We start from the raw sequence: 20,360 nt of genomic DNA, 5'->3' as shown, positions 1-20,360 counted from the left end.
CCATCATTAAGTTTGCTGACGACACAAKACTGGTAGGCCTGATCACCGACAACGATGAGACAGCCTATAGGGAGGAGGTCAGAGACCTGACAGTGTGGTGTCAGGACAACAACCTCTCCCTCAATGTGAGCATGACAAAGGAGCTGATCGTGGACTACAGGAAAAGGCAGGGCGAACAGGCCCCCATTAAAATRGATGTGGCTGTAGTGGAGCGGGTTGAGAGTTTCAAGTTCCTTGGTGTCCACATCACCAACGAACTATCATGGTCCAAACATACCAAGACAGTCGTGAAGAGGGCACGACAACACAMTTTCCCCTTAGGAGATTGAAAACATTTGGCATGSGTCCCCAGATCCTCAAAATGTTCTAAAGCTGCACCATCGAGAGCATCCWGACCGGTTGCATCACCGCCTGGTATGGCAACTGCTCGGCATCTGACCGTAAGGCGCTACAGAGGGTAGTGCGTATGGCCCAGTACATCACTGGGGCCAAGCTTCCTACCATCCAGGACCTATTTACTAGGTGGTGTCAGAGGAAGGCCCAAAAAATTGTCAAAGGCCCCAGTCACCCAAGTCATAGACTGTTCTCTCTGCTAACACACGGCAAGKGGTACCGGAGTGCCAAGTCTAGGACCAAAAGGCTCCTTAACAGCTTCTACCCCCAAGACTGCTGAACAATTAATAAAATGGCTACCCGGACTATTTAAATTGACCCCCACCCCCCTTTGTTTTTACACTGTTGCTACTCACTGTTTATTATCTATGCATTGTCATTTTACCCCTACCTTCATGTACAAAATAACTTGACTAACCTGTACCCTACCTACCTTCATGTACAAAATAACTTGACTAACCTGTACCCCCGCACATTGACTTATACCGGAACCCCCTGTATATAGCCTCGTTATTGTATTTACTAGTTTATTTAGTAAATGTTTTCTTAACTCTTTCTTGAACTGTATTGTTGGTTAAGGGCTTGTAAGTAAGCATTTCACGGTAAGGTCTACACATTTTCAGAGCAMGTGACAAATAAAATTTMATTTGATGCAGGTAGAGGTAAAAGTGACTAGGCAATCAGGATAGATAATAAACAGATGAGCAGAAGCCTATGTGAAGACTGTGAAASTGTGTATTTGTGTGAGTGTGTATGTGTATGTGCATAGAGCCAGTGCAAGAGAGTCAGTGCAAATAAAAGGGGGTCAATGRAAATTGTCAGGGTAGCCATTGGATTTTTGGGATTRTCATTGCCGGGTTCAACAGTTGAACTAAGCTCATAAGGCATTTATAAGTTATATTCTTAAATAATCAATGGTTAGAAATGTATAAGTCCAAAAAAAGGATATTGCAAAGAAGGATTTAAGATGTAACGTAACTACAACTCCCACTATGCACAGGGCCAACACTACGTTGCCTGGGTTCAGAGGTCAATCATTACCAACAAAATATGGTCTTCGGCGGAGMGCTCGACTCTTCAAGGAAAGTAAACAAATATTTTTAGCGAAATAACGTCAGTAGACTGCTATTTCGTTAAATTACGACCAGACTGTCTGAAAATGGTCTGAAAATCAAAAGTGCAGGCGTTTGCACTGTTGTCGCTGGTTTTCGAAGACGCCAGTTAGCGCGCTAACGTTAGCAAGCTAGCCGTAACAGCAAGCCAACATCACTGGACTGGTAGCTATCTAGCTACACACCAAGGCTACAGCTATGTTTGTGCAAGAAGAGAAGATATTCGCTGGAAAAATATTAAAAATCCATATTTGTACAATGGAGGGTACGGAGTGGTTGGAAGAAGTTACAGAGGATACCACTATTGAAAAACTCAAAGAGAAGTGCTTGAAACATGTATGTTTGTGTGTTTATTTTCCTGCTTGCTCATTGGTGTTTGCCCGTGGTGAAATTGTAGCTGTTTGCAGGCCCAGTTGAAATTGTCAGTGGTTCCGTATTTATAGTAACTGGGTAGACACTGCTATTTATAATTTAGCAAGTTGGCTCGCAAGCTGTCTAGCCTCTAAACCTGCAAACTAGGCACAATGCTCCTAGTGTAACGCAGAAATAATTGGTACCTTTCGAAACGAGTCTGGCTATTGATGTAGGTCTAGCTAGCCTATCTATACATGACCAATTACAAACTGCTTATGACACTGTAGCTAGTATTTTACCAGGGTAAAAGTACTGCTAATTGTTTCTGCCTGTGGGATAATGTTGGGGTTTGATTGTTTTTCAGTATGTACATGGAAGTCTTGAAGACCCCAAAACACTCACACACCACAAACTTGTCCATGCTGCCACAGAGAGGATCCTCATGGAAACAAAAACCGTTTCAGATGAAAATTTAAAAGATAAAGGTAATCGTATGGATGTCACAAAGTTGTCTCAATGTTTACATTTTCACCACAAACATTTAGTGATTGTTATTTGTTTATTTGGCTCCCTATTAGCTTTTGCAGAAGCAGCAGCTACTGTTCCAGGGGTCCACACAAAACATGACAAGCAACAAAACACTGATACACTGTTAGACAAGGACAGTCACACAAAGTTCAAATACAACGGTATACAATCAATACAACAATAGCCATTATGCTCGGAAGTTACAGTGATTCCTTCGGTTTTAGATGTTCTTCTACTGATAAAGAAGAGACCACCGCCACCCCCTCCGAAAATGGCGGATATATCTGCAGAGGAGAAGGTAAAACTGATTTATTTACTCTTGTTTAATTGTATTGTTTTGTGGGTTATCTAARTCAGCGCTGAAACTAAATAGGCACTGATCATCAGACAAATGTTTAATGGATTGCTAATACGGATAGAACCATGGACAAGTAATTCAACAAACTTCTTACATCTAACTATTTGTACTGTCTGCGATTATTGTCTGTGTGGGATTCCTCCCTGTCTGTCAGAAGAAGCAAGATAACAAGGCTCCAGATAAGGAAGCTATCCTGAAGGCCACCGCTGGCCTGTCCACCCGCCACACTGACCGCACTGTCACCCAGCACAACATCAGAGACGTATGTACAGTAGGATTGTACACTATTGTAAATAACCTGGCCGAATGCATGGTTCAAAAGCACTGGAGGAGTGTTCCACTGACTATTGTACTGAAATTCAACTAGTCCTGAATTTCATGGGTCTGCACAATAATCAGAGGCAGGTTAAAATGAGTGAAGTTTATCATATCATAGCCTGTTCTACATTTCTGATGCTAAGATTTTATGTTTATGTAACCCTTTATTTAATTAGGAAATCCCATTGAGGTCAGAAGACCTCATTCCCACGGGAGACCTGGCAAGTTGATAATGCTCTAAATGTTATGCCATGAACCTCAGTCCAAAAAATAGAGTATTAATTATTGTTTATATGTGCATGTGTGTACATTTTCCTTCAGTTTCAGACGGAGCTTAGGAAAATCCTTGTCTCTCTCATTGAAGTGGCCCAGAAGCTTCTCGCCTTGAATCCTGATGCTGTGGAGCTCTTCAAAAAGGCCAATGGTACAACATGCAGACGCTGTTACACTCCAAAAACATTTGCCTTTACAACTGCCTTGGCTGACTGGTTAGGGAATATATATATATGTCAGAAGTTTACAAATACTTAGGTTTGAGTCATTAAAACTCGTTTTTCAACCAATCCAGAAATTTCTTGTTAACAAACTATAGTTTTGGCAAGTTGGTTAGGACATCTACTTTGTGCATGACTCAATACATTTTTCCAACAATTGTTTACAGACACCTTATTTCACTTATAATTTACTGTATCACAATTCCAGTGGGTCAGAAGTTTATATACACTAAGTTGACTGTGCCTTTAAACAGCTTGGAAAATTCCAGCAAAAAATAATGTCATGCTTTAGAAGCTTCTGATAGGCTAATTGAACATAATTTGAGTCAATTGGAGGTGTACATGTGGATGTATTTCAAGGCCTACCTTCAAACTCAGTGCCTCTTTGCTTTACACATGGGAAAATCAAAAGAAATCAGCCAAGCCTTAGAAAAAAACATTGTAGACCTCCACAAGTCTGTTCATCCTTGGGAGCAATTTCCAAACGCCTGAAGGTACCCGCTTCATCGTACAAACAAAGTACCCAGTATAAACACCATGGGACCACGCAGCCATCTGTACCGTCAGGAAGTTCTGTCTCCTAGAGATGAACGTACTTTGGTGCGAAAAATGCAAATCAATCCCAGAACAACAGCATAGGACCTTGTGAAGATGCTGGAGGAAACGGGTACAAAAGTATCTATATCCACAGTAAAACGAGTCCTATATCGACATTACCTGAAAGGCCGCTCAGCAAGGAAGATGCCACTGCTCCAAAACCGCCATAAAAAAGCCAGACTATGGTTTGCAACAGCACATGGYGAAAGAGATCATGCTTTTTGGAGAAATGTCCTCTGGTCTGATGAAACAAAAATAGAACAGTTTGACCATAATGACAATTGTTATGTTTGGAGGAAAAAGGGGGAGGCTTGCAAGCCGAAGAACACCATCCCAACCGTGAAGCACGGGGTTGGCAGCATCATGTTGTGGGGTGCTTTGCTGCAGGAGGGACTGATGTACTTCACAAAATAGATGGCATCATGAGGAAGGACAATTATGTGGATATATTGAAGCAACATCTCAAGACATCAGTCAGGAAGTTAAAGTTTGGTTGCAAATGGGTCTTCCAAATGGACAATGACCCCAAGCATACTTCCAAAGTTGTGGCAAAATGGCTTAAGGACAACAAAGTCAAGGTATTGGAGTGGCCATCACAAAGCCCTGACCTCAATCCTATAGAAAATTGGTGGGCAGAACTGACAGTGTGTGCGAGCAAGGATGCCTACAAACCTGACTCAGTTACACCAGCTCTGTCAGGAGGAATGAGACAAAATTTACCCAATTAATTGTGGGAAGCTTGTGGAAGCCTACCTAAAACGTTTGACCCAGTTAAACAATTTAAAGGCAATGCTACCAAATACTAATTGAGTGTTTGTAAACTTCTGACCCACTGGGAATGTGATGAAAGAAATAAAAGCTGAAATAAATAATTCTCTCTACTATTATTCTGACATTTCACATTCTTAAAATAAAGTGGTGATCCTAACTGACCTAAGACAGGGCATTTTTACTCTGATTAAATGTCAGGAATTGTGAAGAACTGAGTTTAAATGCATTTGGCTAAGGTGTATGTAAACTTCTGACTTCAACTGTGTGTGTGTATATATATACACACACACACACACACATACGCATGTATTACATAACCACAAGTATGTGGACACCTGCTCGTCGAACATCTCATTCCAAAATCATGGGCATTAATATGGAGTTGGTCCGCCCTTTGCTGCTATAACAATCTCCATGCTTCTGGCAAGGTTTTCCACTAGATGTTGCAACATTGCTGCTGGGACTTGCTTCCATTCAGCCACGAGCGTTCGTGAGGTTAGGCACTGATGTTGGGCGACTAGGCCTGGCTCGCATTCAGCGTTCCAATTCATCCCAAAGGTGTTCGATGGAGTTAAGGTCAGGGCTCTGTGCAGGACAGTGAAGTTCTTCCACACTGATCTCAACAAACCATTTCTGTATGGACCTCGCTTTGTGCACGGGGGCATTGTTATGCTGAAACAGGAAAGGGCCTTCCCCAAACTGTTGCCACAAAGTTGGAAGCACAGGATAGTCTAGGATGTCATTGTATGCTGTCGCGTTAAGATTTCCCTTCACTGTAACTAAGGGGCCTAGCCCAAACCACGAAAAACAGCTCCAGACCATTATTCCTCCTCCGCCAAACTTTACAGTTGGCACAATGCATCGGGGCAAGTAGCATTCTCCTGGCATTCGCCAAACCCAGATTTGTCCGTCGAACTGCCAGATGGTGAAACGTGATTCATCACTCCAGAGAACGTGTTTCCGCTGCTCCAGAGTACAATGGCGTACACCACTCCAGCCGGCGGTTGGCATTGTGCATTGTGATCTTAGGCTTGTGTGRGGCTGCTCGGCCATGGAAACACATTTCATGAAGCTTCCTATGAACAGTTATTGTGCTGACGTTGCTTCCAGAGGCAATTTGGAACTCTGTAGTGAGTGTTGCAACCGAGAACATGATTTTTACTCACTATGCGCTTCAGCACTCTGCSGTCCTGTTCTGTGAGCTAGTGTGGCCTACCGCTTCGCGGCTGAGCCGTTGCTGCTCATAGATGTTTCCACTTCACAATAACAGCGCTTACAGTTGACCGGGGCAGCTTTAGCAGGGCAGATATTTGAGGAACTGACTTGTTGGAAAGGTGGCATCCTATGACGGTGCCACGTTGAAAGTCACTGAGCTCTTCATTAAAGCCATTCTACTGCCAATGTTTGTCAATGGAGATTGCATGGCTGTGTGCCCGATGTTATACACCTGTCAGCAATGGGTATGGCTGAAATAGCCGAATCCACACATTTTGAAGGGGTGTTCACATACTTTTGTATATAAAGAGTATATATTGTTACTTTTGAATGACACTAACTAAGGCTGAAACATTTGTCTATCTACCTAKCCCTAAATTAAATAATTACTAAAAAGAAACCTTGAATCTCCTTTTTGAGTGCMGACCAGCTACACAATTTTGGAATACTGACCGAGGCTATTCGTGACAACTGTATTATACTATTATTCAAGTTCACTAACAATGTGTGTCTGTGTGTGATTGTCAGCCATGCTGGATGAGGATGATGAGGACCGGGTGGATGAGACGGCCCTTCAGCAGCTGACTGAGATGGGTTTCCCTGAGAGCAGAGCCATCAAAGCTCTCAGACTCAATCAGTGAGTTACAATCAATTATACTTAGCAGCAGCAGGAGTCAGACTCTACATCGGAATCACTGACACAACGAGTGTAGTCTTACATCCATGCTACTGGTCAGTGGTCACATCAGTGAAGTGTATACAGAATCGCCAGTTGTTTGAATCACAACAAGAGAGCCATATCTGAACTGAAGAGTGTGAAATGACAGAAACAGAAAGGACAGTTTTAACCATGCCCCTCTTTCACTGCCTCCATCCTGCAGCATGTCGGTGACCCAGGCCATGGAGTGGCTGATTGAGCATGTAGATGACCCCACGGTGGACACCCCCCTGCCTGGCCAGGACACCCCAGGAGCAGTAGGGGCCACAGCACCCCCCCTGGTCCATTCTATCTCGGCCTCCGCTTTCCGTCCCAGCCTCCTCCGCACCCTCTCACAGACCAGCACAGACGACGCTGCCACCGGAGCCAGGCAGGACGAGCTCACTGAGATCTTCAAGAGAATCCGAAGGAAAAGAGAGTTCAGGCCCGACTCACGGGTGAGTGTTACTGTGGGTACCAATGGCCTGGCCTGGGATGTACCAAGCTAACACTGATACATGTAGCTAGCTTACACAAAGTGTTTGTAATGTGATGCCGTTCAGTTATGGACTCGGTTGCTGAATGCCACCTGTGTTGTGATTATTGGACTCGTGGTGTGATAAAACTCTATTGATCATATTGTTACAAAAGCTTGATAGAATAATGACAAATGTCTTGTGGAATGAAAGTATTGACTATATAAACTGTTAACTCACACAGATGAATGAGTAGACTCTTTGCTGTCTAACTCTGCAGGCAGTCATTGCTTTAATGGAGATGGGTTTCGATGAGAAGGAGGTGGTCGATGCTCTGAGAGTCAACAACAACCAACAGGACGCTGCGGTAAGTTTAAAGGGATACTTTCCCATAGTCAGATGAACTCGTGGATACCATTTTTATGTCTGTCCAGTATTTTATTTATTTATTTCACCTTTATTTAACCAGGTAGGCAAGTTGAGAACAAGTTCTCATTTACAATTGCGACCTGGCCAAGATAAAGCAAAGCAGTTCGACGCATACAACAACACAGAGTGACACATGGAGTAAAAAAAACATAGTCAATAATACAGTAGAAAAATAAGTCTATATACAATGTGAGCAAATGAGGTGAGATAAGGGAGGTAAAGGCAAAAAAAGGCCATGGTGGCGAAGTAAATCCAATATAGCAAGTAAAACACTGGAATGGTAGATTTGCAGTGGAAGAATGTGCAAAGTCGAGATAGAAATAATGGGGTGCAAAGGAGCTAAATATATAAATAAATACAGTAGGGGGAGAGGTAGTTATTTGGGCTAAATTATAGATGGGCTATGTACAGGTGCAGTAATCTGTGAGCTGCTCTGACAGCTGGTGCTTAAAGCTAGTGAGGGAGATAAGTGTTTCCAGTTTCAGAGATTTTTGTAGTTTGTTCCAGTCATTGGCAGCAGAGAACTGGAATGAAGGGAGTTTTGAGAGCCAATGCTAACTACCGTTAGCGCAGTGACTGGAAGTCTATAGGTATCTGCTAGCATGAAGTATATGACACTTAGGTCTTTCAGGAGCACTCTATCTTCTATCTATATGATGCGCTCGTCTTGTATTCAATGAGACATTCTAGATGCAGAATAAATGAATTTATACAAGAGAGGAAGGAATGATTTAACTGTTTTTCACGCCCTTTGGCCATGTTGTCATTGGGATCGAGACCTGATTCTCTATTGACCATCCTAGTTTCAGAGAAGTTGACTAACTGATCTAAACATCTTGTTGTCCTTCTGTGTGAGTAAATGGTTGCTGATTGGTTAACGTGTTWGCAGAGTGAGTGGCTGCTGATTGCTTATCGTGTTGTCATCCTGCAGTGTGAGTGGCTGCTGGGGGACAGGAAGCCGTCTCCAGAGGACCTGGATAAGGGCATCGACACCAACAGTCCTCTGTTCCAGGCCATCCTGGAGAACCCCGTGGTCCAGCTGGGCCTCACCAACCCCAAAACACTGCTGGGTAGGAGCGACAGCMGTTACACACAAACACAAGGAGCTTTTTAATGTGTGTTAGCATTTGATTAGGTTTTCTGTTGTGTGTACTGTAGGGTCACACAGCAGGTTAGCCTCTAAAACCCTTGTCTTTATGCAGCGTTTGAGGACATGTTGGAGAACCCTCTGAACAGCACCCAGTGGATGAACGACCCTGAGACTGGGCCTGTCATGCTGCAGATCTCCAGAATCTTCCAGACACTCAACCGCACGTAGACACTGCACAAACGGTGTGTGTGTAGGCGTGTGCATTTGTATGTAGGCGCGCGTGTGTGTGTGTGTGTGTGTGCGCACGGCTGTGACAAGTATTGTTTTCGCCTTGAAAAGTCAAAGCCGGAGAAGATGTGTAAATGTAAGAGTTCAGAAGACGGAGATGTGACAGATATATCTATTTATACCACAGAAAAAAGAACAATGTTAACATGAACATGATTATAAAAATTATTATAAAAATTGTTGTTTTTTACATTTTAATAAGAACAATTTATAGTTAAGACCTACATGATTTATTTAAAATAATTTATCCATGTACCTAAAAAAATGACCATCAGGCATCAAAACAATGTTTACACTTTAAAATCAGTTTTTGTATGTTTTGCGATATTTAAATATCAATTACAGTTTCATTTGTTTCCTTAAATTGCTACATTTCATCAAAGGCGAATGACTTCAGGGCAAGCAGTCAAGTCCGTATCATTTGGTTGAAGACGGGTCTGCATGTGAACATGCACCCTAACTGTTGTGTGTCGAGGGAACCAGGATTCAGTACTAGCCAGGGGTGTGTTCAAAAGGTTGAAACGTTCAGAATGTTGCAGATGGTCCCGTGTGGCACCATCTGCAACATTCCCACAGGGTAACAGTATGAAAATGTATGCCCTCACTACTGTAAGTCCCTCTGGATAAGAGCYTCTAATAAATTACTTAAATGTAGATAGAAATGTAACATATAGAACTGACATGATGGATTCTCTCTCTGACAAAGAAGAATGTATGTTCTAAATGATGTATTTCTATCTGAACGTTTTGTTACTGTTCATCTTTCTGAATGATTAAGCCCCAGGTGATGTTAGAGGGCAACGGTTGTGCTTATCACCGTCAGTAGAGTGTAGAGGTACAGGGGTGTGTTCAGTAGGAAGCAAACAGAAGCAAATGGATTGAAACGGGAAAGGGCCTATCTGAATTTGTCCAATAGAAATTCTCGTTTTCATTGTAAAATGTTTTACTACACTGGCACTAATGAATGCACCCCAGGTGGATGTGGGTGGTCAGACACTTTACCTCTCACTCTGTTCAACCTTGGGAACCTACTGCCTGCTGTGAGTCACTACTCAAAAGATGTGGAAAAGTAAAGGAGGACATTTTCTTTGTGCTTCTCCCAAATATTTATTTAACTGCTACATTTTTTGTTGTTGCCTATTTTTAGAAAAGTGTAGTATTATAAGCTGTCTTTTTAGTGTCTGTGAAGTCAAGTCTGTGTAATAATGGTCTTTGGTCCTGCTTTATCTCGAGACCTATGTATAAATTCTCAATGTGCTCTGATTCTGCGCCTGTTCTCAATACTCTTACCACAGCTCACTGCAGCAGGCAAAATATTARTCCCGGAACTCCTGAGAAATACATTTTCTGCCAATGGGTGGTATGGTTGGCCTGAGTGCCAGTCTGTTTGTGCTATCATGCCAACTCATTGTCACTGYTTGTGTCAACCCATATTTGGCTTGACAATGAGCAATGGAGCTGACAAGAGCAACAACAGATCTGGGACCAGAATACAGTATGATAGGTTTCAGGGGAAATTGAGGCTTGATCCACGAACATCACAAATTATTCAAAGGTAGTTGTTTTAAGTGATGTGAAGGTGTATCATTCCTTCCTGCAATGAAGCAAACTWGGTATCAACATGTAACCCAATGCATTGAAGAATTTTACATGCAGTGGTATACTGAGCTAAGTAAAACCCCTAGTCTAGTGGTGGGCCGTTGTACTTTCGAGAGCAAAGTAGATGTGAGCTGTTTAACCAAAACATGAACTTATTATTATTGACTGTGAGATGACTTGCCTTGTCATCAGACAGACCAGTTCAAACTACAATAATACAGTAACTTGTTGTGCAATAGCTAGAATCTATAGATGGACTTGAGTTTTGTAGACTTGTTAGAATACATATTTGATTGGAGTGTTAGGAATGTGTGAAATGCAATGGGTTAGTGAGGCTGTATGTTTATTCTATATCCTTTGACAGTAATTTATAATAACAATAAGTGACTTCCCAGAAACACTAGTACTGCTTTTGTTACATATGATTCAATATGACTGATTTATGGGGCTCTTAGTGTGCTTCCCAAATGCACCATGTTCCCTAAATAGTGCACTAGTATTGACCAGAGCCCTATGGGTCCTGGTCAAAAGTAGTGCACTARTAGGGATTAAGGTGCCATTTGGGACAAAGACTTTGTTTTCATTGTGAATTTKATCTAAAAGAAGAACATGAAGGATGCATGGTGTGTTTTGCCAAGCTTTGAGTGTTTTATTCAATATTTGAATTGTAGTGTTGATGTGACTTTGCTCAGGGAGGCTGTTTTTTTCTAGCTATGCCACCATGAGGCAAATCTCTACTCCTGTTGTGCAAACATTTGCCTGAAGACTTTCACTGATCCATGATAACCTGGCTTATTGAACAGAGRGTCACTAAGTATGGTTTGGTAAAATGCAATATTTCACAATTATTTAAATGTTTTTTAATGGAGAAGTATTTGCTTGAATTGTGTGTTTATTTATATTTTAGCCAAAATAGTTACTTGCTCTTATTAATATTACATTTTAGAGAATCTGAAATTTGCACTTCAAGTTATTGAATTACAATTTCTTTACAAAATAGATCTATACACATTTTCAGAAAATACGTTTTTCACTAGCAGGTCACGGATCTGTCGAGCAAAGTAGCATTTTTGAATGTTCAAAGCATTTGTATAGATGGAAGAGGAGACTACATTGGCAGCCTTTCTGTATACAGGTCTAGGATGCTGTGGCAGAGTTTTKTATCATGGCTAGTGTTATTTGTTATAACAACATGGACCGTTTTTTGTTTTTCATAGTAATCCAATATCAAATCATGTATTTCCCAACTGCAGAGACTGAAAGGTAGAAGACTCTAGGTACAAACTTCAGCCGTCAGGAGCTGATAGGCTAGATTGGTATTTGATCAGTGCTTAAGGGGTATTTTTAGTGTGTGAGAGTCATCTTGGCAGTTGGATTGTTTTTACTGGGTTCCATACTATACTGTCCGGTATTAACAACCTATGCAATATACTCTCTCATTCTGTTAAACCGACTAGCCTCGCCCTCGGGGCTACTGTCATTCAAATCACAGTTACATTAAAAGCATTTCTGTTGCTGTTTTCTTTTGGATCCTGTGCTTTGTTTACCTGAAATGGGGGGAATGTTTKATCTCCCTTAGATAGTGTGGACCTGTTAACGAGAGAGAGAGAGAGAATCATAGTTGCTCAATGCATTTCATACCGATGAGACTGTGTTTTTTTTATAGATGTGAATTAATCTATAGCCTGGATGCCATTCTGTTCTAGCATTAGCCAGCKTAGACTATGCTGCAGGTTATCTAATGTTGAAACATATTGACATTTTTACTATGGCACCACTAATAGCATTTATTAAGCAAAGTATCTGACATCACTGGCCTGTGCTGCTTCATGTGTCTTCACTAAAGCAGTGTTCTCAGGTTGCATGTTGTGTGCGGTACTGACACCTGACAGTTCTGTTGATTAGGGAACAACACTGACACCTGACAGTTCTGTTGATTAAGTCAAAGCACTCAAACACCACTGTTCTGTTGTCTATTGATTAGGTAACAGCACTGGCATCTGACCGTTCTGTTGTCTGTTGATTGGATAACAGCACTGACACCTGACAAGTAGCACAGATACTTGGTATATGGTATTTGTCTGGTCATTAACTTACTCCTCTCAGTTTGCCCAACTCTTGTCTTGCAGTTGGTCCCAATATACTCCCTACGCCCTTGGTCCTAACCAGTACGTGGATCTGACCTTAGCATGTTTGCAGATACGTAAGGAGTAGAGGAATATGGTGTAAGCTCCACCACTACTACACTGGTTATGCCTATCCAGACCGTTTCAGATCTGCAAGCATCAAAGTTTAGGGCAATCAGCAGTTGCTGCATCCCATTTTTGGACATAGAAGTTGATATGTACCCATTGATTCTTGAATGATATAATTCATAAATGCTTCATGAGCGTAGATTAACTGTTATACCCCATCAGAACCAAAATATAAGCTTGTTTTACACCAGTSTTTGTAAACAATGAACATCTAAACAAACACTATATTGCCTCAAAATGTTGTTAAAACTATAATTTTGATATCATGTATGATCAGTCCTTACATTCTCCAGCCCTATCCCTCAGCTTTTTACCTGAACCAGCGGTGGGGAGGCCACTTTGTTATTGTGTCTACTGCTGATTGCAGCTTTAAGGCTAAGTTCAATGAACGTGGCCTTAAGATGCTTTTGGGAAACCGCGACCTGATCTAGTTTCTCACTCCGGGTCATATTCATGTGAATTTGTTCACTTCTCACCTGTGGAAAATGTGAAAAGCTTTGTAACATCACTACTCAAATGTAGTACCAATTAAAGGCTTTTGAATTTAACTGATGCGAGAGAGGTCAAATTTTGTGTTTCATTGTCTTCTGAAATACAACAGCATCTTTACAGTTCCTTTCCATCCTGTCAAGGAAGTAGGCTACTTGATCAATTTCGGATAGATGCTACTGTTCCATAAGGTGTTGTGACCTTGCTTTGTTGGACTGGGTGGCTTGAGGCCTGAACAGCCTAGCAGTTAGTGTCTGAGTGAATCGGAGACTACTTACTTTACAATCCTGCCCACCAGTTCACGTGTGACTCACTCTCAGAAAGGACCACTAGAGGACACTATTGGTCAATGGTTCAGCATTATACAACACAGGGCTCATGTTGACAGAGAAAAAGTTAGAACAACATATTTTCCCCACCACTTTTCATGCGTTTTGGTTTGAAGGCACCAGCAAGACCAATGCAGTGTGTTTATTGTCTCTGTCTGTGTTGCTGGAGAAACGGTGCTGCTGAGGGTTGAGCTACAACGCAAAGGAGGGTGTGCTGTGCTGCTGGAGAGACGGTGTTGATGAAGGTTCAGCTACATCACTAAGGAGGGGGTGCTGTGCTGCTGGAGAGATGGTGTTGATGAGGGTTCAGCTACATCACTAAGGAGGGGGTGCTGTGCTGCTGGAGAGATGGTGTGATGAGGGTTCAGCTACATCACTAAGGAGGGGGTGCTGTGCTGCTGGAGAGATGGTGTTGATGAGGGTTCAGCTACATCACTAAGGAGGGGTGCTGTGCTGCTGGAGAGATGGTGTTGATGAGGGTTCAGCTACATCACTAAGGAGGGGGTGCTGTGCTGCTGGAGAGTGGTGTTGATGAGGGTTCAGCTACATCACTAAGGAGGGGGTGCTGTGCTGCTGGAGAGATGGTGTTGATGAGGTTCAGCTACATCACTAAGGAGGGGTGCTGTGCTGCTGGAGAGATGGTGTTGATGAGGGTTGAGCTACACCGCGAAGGAGGGGGTGCTGTGCTGCTGTGGACCCAATCAGCTGGGCGGTGGAGATTGAGAGATGTTGCCTGTGATTCTTGGACAAGGATAAAACTCACCTGCAACATACAGGTACGCCTGGCCTGATACAGATAGAAATGCATTCATGACATAACCTGTGTGTGAGAGAGAAGCAGTCATTTGGTGTCATCGTCCGGCCCCTGAAAGCCTTCTTGTTATTCCACAGCGTCCCTCCCAATACCACGGTCCCTACCATCCCTCCGGTCCCTGCCACCGTCCCTCCCATACTTCCTGTCCCTTCCACTGTCCTTCCTGTCACTCCTGTCCCGGCCACCACCCCTCCCGTCCCTACCACTGTCCCTTCTGTCCCTCCCATCCCTCCTGTCCCTGCCACTGTCCTTCCTGCACCTGGTGTTCCCTCCAGGCAGGGACATGTTTTCAAACTGTTTGCCAAACACTTTACTATCATCAGCCAATCAGCATTGCTGCAGTGATGATAATGTAACTACTGTAGCTGCATTTCTCCAGTGCCATGACCAGCTAATCTGTTTTTATCAGTCTGGTTTCAATTTTTTCAAAAAAATTCTCTAATCTGATTATTGTTGCTGGTGTCATGGTGATTGAACATGTGGTATCCAGCCCCACCWTTCTGAACCAGCCTCTGCAGATGGTTATCCTCCATAAACTGATCTACAGAGTTCGAAGAACATTTCAGACAGATTTGCATTTTCATGTTTGAACCACGAAAAGATTTAAGAGCTTGTTTATTGGGCTTATCCTGTTTGCGTGAACAGAAGGCTCTGGGTCTAACTACATTTAAACCAGTTGCAACTAGTTTTGAGATATGGATATTGTGAAAATAAGGAAATATGTGTRTTTAATACTTTTATTTGTGGCAAACATTTCAAAATGTTTGGCCACAGAACAGCATCAGTAACTAAATTTGTATACATTTTAAGTAGATKAAATAAAAATGTTTTCACTAATGACCGTAAATGTCCTAGACTGTGGCTATAACTTCGATTAGCTAACACAACGTGCAATTGGAACATAGGAGTGATGGTTTGAGGCTGTATGTTTATTCTATATCCTTTGACAGTAATTTATAAATAACAATAAGTGGACTTCCCAGAAACACTAGTACTGCTTTTGTTACTATGATTCAATATGACTGATTTATGGGGCTCTTAGTGCTTCCAAATGCACCACTGTTCCCTAAATAGTGCACTAGTATTGACCAGAGCCCTATGGGTCCTGGTCAAAGTAGTGCACTATTAGGTGATTAAGGTGCATTTGGGACAAGACTTTGTTTTCATTGTGAATTTCTCTAAAAGAAGAACATGAAGGGATGCATGGTGTGTTTTGCCAAGCTTTGAGTGTTTTATTCAATATTTGAATTGTAGTGTTGATGTGACTTTGCTCAGGGAGGCTGTTTTTTTCTAGCTATGCCACATGAGGCAAATCTCTACTCCTGTTGTGCAAACATTTGCCTGAAGACTTTCACTGATCCATGATAACCTGGCTTATTGAACAGAGTCGTCACTAAGTATGGTTTGGTAAAATGCAATATTTCACAATTATTTAATGTTTTTTAATGGAGAAGTATTTCTTGAATTGTGTGTTTATTTATATTTTAGCCAAAATAGTTACTTGCTCTTATTAATATTACATTTTAGAGAATCTGAAATTTGCACTTCAAGTTATTGAATTACAATTTTTTACAAAATAGATTCTACACATTTTCAGAAAATACGTTTTTCACTAGCAGGTCACGGATGTGTCGAGCAAAGTAGCATTTTTGAATGTTCAAAGCATTGTATAGATGGAAGAGGAGACTACATTGGCAGCCTTTCTGTATACAGGTCTAGGATGCTGTGGCAGAGTTTTATCATGGTAGTGTTATTTGTTATAACAACATGGACCGTTTTTTGTTTTTCATAGTAATCCAATATCAAATCATGTATTTCAACTGCAGAGACTGAAAGGTAGAAGACTCTAGGTACAAACTTCAGCCGTCAGGAGCTGATAGGCTAGATTGGTATTTGATCAGTGCTTAAGGGGTATTTTTAGTGTGTGAGAGTCATCTTGGCAGTTGGATTGTTTTTATCGGGTTCCATACTTACTGTCCGGTATTAACAACCTATGCAATATACTCTCTCATTCTGTTAACCGACTAGCCTCCGCCTCGGGCTACTGTCATTCAAATCAGTTACATTAAAAGCATTTCTGTTGCTGTTTTCTTTTGGATCCTGCTTTGTTTACCTGAAATGGGGGGAATGTTTAATCTCCCTTAGATAGTGTGGACCTGTTAACGAGAGAGAGAGAGAATCATAGTTCTCAATGCATTTCATACCGAGAGACTGTGTTTTTTTATAGATGTGAATTAATCTATAGCCTGGATGCCATTCTGTTTCTAGCATTAGCCAGCCTAGACTATGCTGCAGGTTATCTAATGTTGAAACATATTGACATTTTTACTATGGCACCACTAATAGCATTTATTAACAAAGTATCTGACATCACTGGCCTGTGCTGCTTCATGTGTCTTCACTAAAGCAGTGTTCTCAGGTTGCATGTTGTGTGCGGTACTGACACCTGACAGTTCTGTTGATTAGGGAACAACACTGACACCTGCAGTTCTGTTGATTAAGTCAAAGCACTCAAACACCACTGTTCTGTTGTCTATTGAATTAGGTAACAGCCTGGCATCTGACCGTTCTGTTGTCTGTTGATTGGATAACAGCACTGACACCTGACAAGTAGCACAGGATACTTGGTATATGGTATTTGTCTGGTCATTAACTTACTCCTCTCAGTTTGCCCAACTCTTGTCTTGCAGTTGGTCCATATACTCCCTACGCCCTTGGTCCTAACCAGTACGTGGATCTGACCTTAGCATGTTTGCAGATACGTAAGGAGTAGAGGAATATGGTGTAGCTCCACCACTACTACACTGGTTATGCCTATCCAGACCGTTTCAGATCTGCAAGCATCAAAGTTTAGGGCATCAGCAGTTGCTGCTCCCATTTTTGGACATAGAAGTTGATATGTACCCATTGATTCTTGAATGATATAATTCATAAATGCTTCATAGGTAGATTAACTGTTATACCCCATCAGAACCAAATATAAGCTTGTTTTACACCAGTTTTGTAAACAATGAACATCTAAACAAACCCTATATTGCCTCAAAATGTTGTTAAAACTATAATTTTGATATCATGTATGATCAGTCCTTACATTCTCCAGCCCTATCCCTCAGCTTTTTACCTGAACAGCGGTGGGGAGGCCACTTTGTTATTGTGTCTACTGCTGATTGCAGCTTTAAGGCTAAGTTCAATGAACGTGGCTTAAGATGCTTTTGGGAACCCGCGACCTGATCTAGTTTCTCACTCCGGTCATATTCATGTGAATTTGTTCACTTCTCACCTGTGGAAATGTGAAAAGCTTTGTAAATCACTACTCAAATGTAGTCCAATTAAAGGCTTTTGAATTTAACTGATGCGAGAGAGGTCAAATTTTTGTTTCATTGTCTTCTGAAATACAACAGCATCTTTACAGTTCCTTTCCATCCTGTCAAGGAAGTAGGCTACTTGATCAATTTCGGATAGATGCTACTGTTCCATAAGGTGTTGTGACCTTGCTTTGTTGGACTGGGTGCTTGAGGCCTGAAACAGCCTAGCAGTTAGTGTCTGAGTGAATCGGAGACTACTTACTTTACAATCCTGCCCACCAGTTCACGTGTGACTCACTCTCAGAAAGCACCACTAGAGGACACTATTGTCAATGGTTCAGCATTATACAACACAGGGCTCATGTTGACAAAGAAAAGTTAGAACAACATATTTTCCCACCCTTTCATGCGTTTTGGTTTGAAGGCACCAGCAAGACAATGCGTGGTGTTTATTGTCTCTGTCTGTGTTGCTGGAGAAACGGTGCTGTGAGGGTTGCTACATCCACTAAGGAGGGGTGCTGTGCTGCTGGAGAGAGGTGTTGATGAGGGTTCAGCTACATCACTAAGGAGGGGGCGCTGTGCTGCTGGAGAGATGGTGTTGATGAGGGTTGAGCTACATCACTAAGGAGGGGGTGCTGTGCTGCTGGAGAGACTGGTGTTGATGAGGGTTCAGCTACATCACTAAGGAGGGGTTGCTGTGCTGCTGGAGAGATGGTGTTGATGAGGGTTCAGCTACATCACTAAGGAGGGGTGCTGTGCTGCTGGAGAGATGGTGTGATGAGGGTTCAGCTACATCACTACGGGAGGGGGTGCGCTGCTGTGGCTCCAGCCGCGACCAATCAGCTGGGCGGTGGAGATTGAGAGATGTGCCTGTGATCTTGGAAAAGATAAACTCACTGCAACATACAGGTACGCCTGGCCTGATACAGATAGAAATGCATTCATGACATAACCTGTGTGTGAGAGAAGCAAGTCATTTGGTGTCATCGTCCGGCCCCTGAAAGCCTTCTTGTTATTCCCAGCGTCCCTCCCAATACCACGGTCCCCTACCATCCCTCCGGTCCCTGCCACCGTCCCTCCCATTTCCTGTCCCTTCCACTGTCCTTCCTGTCACTCCTGTCCCGGCCACCACCCCTCCCGTCCCTACCACTGTCCCTTCTGTCCCTCCCATCCCTCCTGTCCCTGCCACTGCCTTCCTGCACCTGGTGTTCCTCCAGGCAGGGCATGTTTTCAAACTGTTTGCCAAACACTTTACTATCATCAGCCAATCAGCATTGCTGCAGTGATGTATGTAACTACTGTAGCTGCATTTTCCAGTGCCTGACCAGCTAATCTGTTTTATCAGTCTGGTTTAATTTTTTTCAAAAAAAGTTCTCTAATCTGATTATTGTTGCTGGTGTCATGGTGATTGAACATGTGGTATCCAGCCCCACCTTCTTTGAACCAGCCTCTGCAGATGGTTATCCTCCATAAACGATCTACAGAGTTCGAAGAACATTTCAGACAGATTTTCATTTCATGTTTGAACCACGAAAAGATTTAAGAGCTTGTTTATTGGGCTTATCCTGTTTGCGTGAACAGAAGGCTCTGGGCTAACTACATTTAAACCAGTTGCAACTAGTTTTGAGATATGGATATTGTGAAAATAAGGAAATATGTGTTTTAATACTTTTATTTGTGGCAAACATTTCAAAATGTTTGGCCACAGAACAGCATCAGTAATCAAATTTGTATACATTTAAGTAGATAAAATAAAAATGTTTTCACTAATGACCGTAAATGTCTAGACTGTGGCTATAACTTCGATTAGCTAACACAACGTGCAATTGGAACATAGGAGTGATGGTTCTGATAATAGGCCTCTGTACGCCTATGTAGATATTCCATAAAAAATCTGCCGTTTCCGCTACAATAGTCATTAACAACATTAACAAATGTCTACACTTTAATTTCTGATAATTTGATGTTTATTTACAATTGGACAAAACAATGGCTTTTCTTTAAAAAACAAGGAACATCTCTAAAGTGACACTCCAAACTGTTGAACAGTAGTGCAATATATATAGTATATGAATGTCCAAACAGCAAGTTACAAGGTGTACCAAATTGTATTGTCTGTGGTTCAGACAGCAGTTCATTTGGTGACATGGCCTACGCTAGTTGTCCAAAGTAAGACGGGTTTGTTGGCGGGGTGGCGTAGGCTGATTGGTATGGTGCTCCATTGTTCCTATCACTCAGAAGTTTATGTAGCAATCTAAGTGACTAAACAATAGTTTCCATGGAGTTTCCAGTTGCTTGAATGACTCAAAAATCAATAGTGTTAAGAACACTTTTTTACAAGCCTGAAAGGATAAGAAGTTCCAACTTTTCAAAACAAGTCATTTTTGGCAAGCCAGCCAGCCAGTCCAACTATCTAGTTAGTCACAGCACGCGTAGAATTCAACTAGCT

At 42.1% G+C, this 20,360-nt stretch overlaps 1 protein-coding gene across 3 annotated transcripts; it reads left to right on the top strand.

Moving 5' to 3' along the window:
- Nucleotides 1–1,405: 1,405 nt before the first annotated feature.
- On the top strand, nt 1,406–13,522 carry LOC111957666 (ubiquitin-associated domain-containing protein 1). 3 transcript variants are annotated; one of them, XM_023978582.1, is made up of 11 exons: nt 1,406–1,841; nt 2,224–2,344; nt 2,612–2,685; nt 2,903–3,007; nt 3,240–3,284; nt 3,385–3,487; nt 6,669–6,777; nt 7,022–7,295; nt 7,594–7,680; nt 8,674–8,812; nt 8,945–13,522. In XM_023978582.1, the coding sequence occupies exons 1-11, from the start codon at nt 1,704–1,706 to the stop codon at nt 9,058–9,060; spliced, it is 1,311 nt and encodes a 436-aa protein (XP_023834350.1). In that variant the 5' UTR covers nt 1,406–1,703; the 3' UTR covers nt 9,061–13,522. The 3 variants fall into 3 exon arrangements, with proteins under 3 accessions (XP_023834350.1, XP_023834349.1, XP_023834351.1); XM_023978581.1 differs by having other exon boundaries at nt 2,900–3,007; XM_023978583.1 differs by lacking the exon at nt 3,240–3,284 and having other exon boundaries at nt 2,900–3,007.
- The last annotated feature ends 6,838 nt before the right edge of the window (nt 13,523–20,360 follow it).

Source organism: Salvelinus sp. IW2-2015, linkage group LG33 (assembly GCF_002910315.2).
Source record: "Salvelinus sp. IW2-2015 linkage group LG33, ASM291031v2, whole genome shotgun sequence".
NCBI lineage: Eukaryota > Metazoa > Chordata > Actinopteri > Salmoniformes > Salmonidae > Salvelinus > Salvelinus sp. IW2-2015.
The sequence above is the reverse complement of the archived record's forward strand: the minus strand, read 5'-3'. Positions and strand labels throughout refer to the sequence as shown.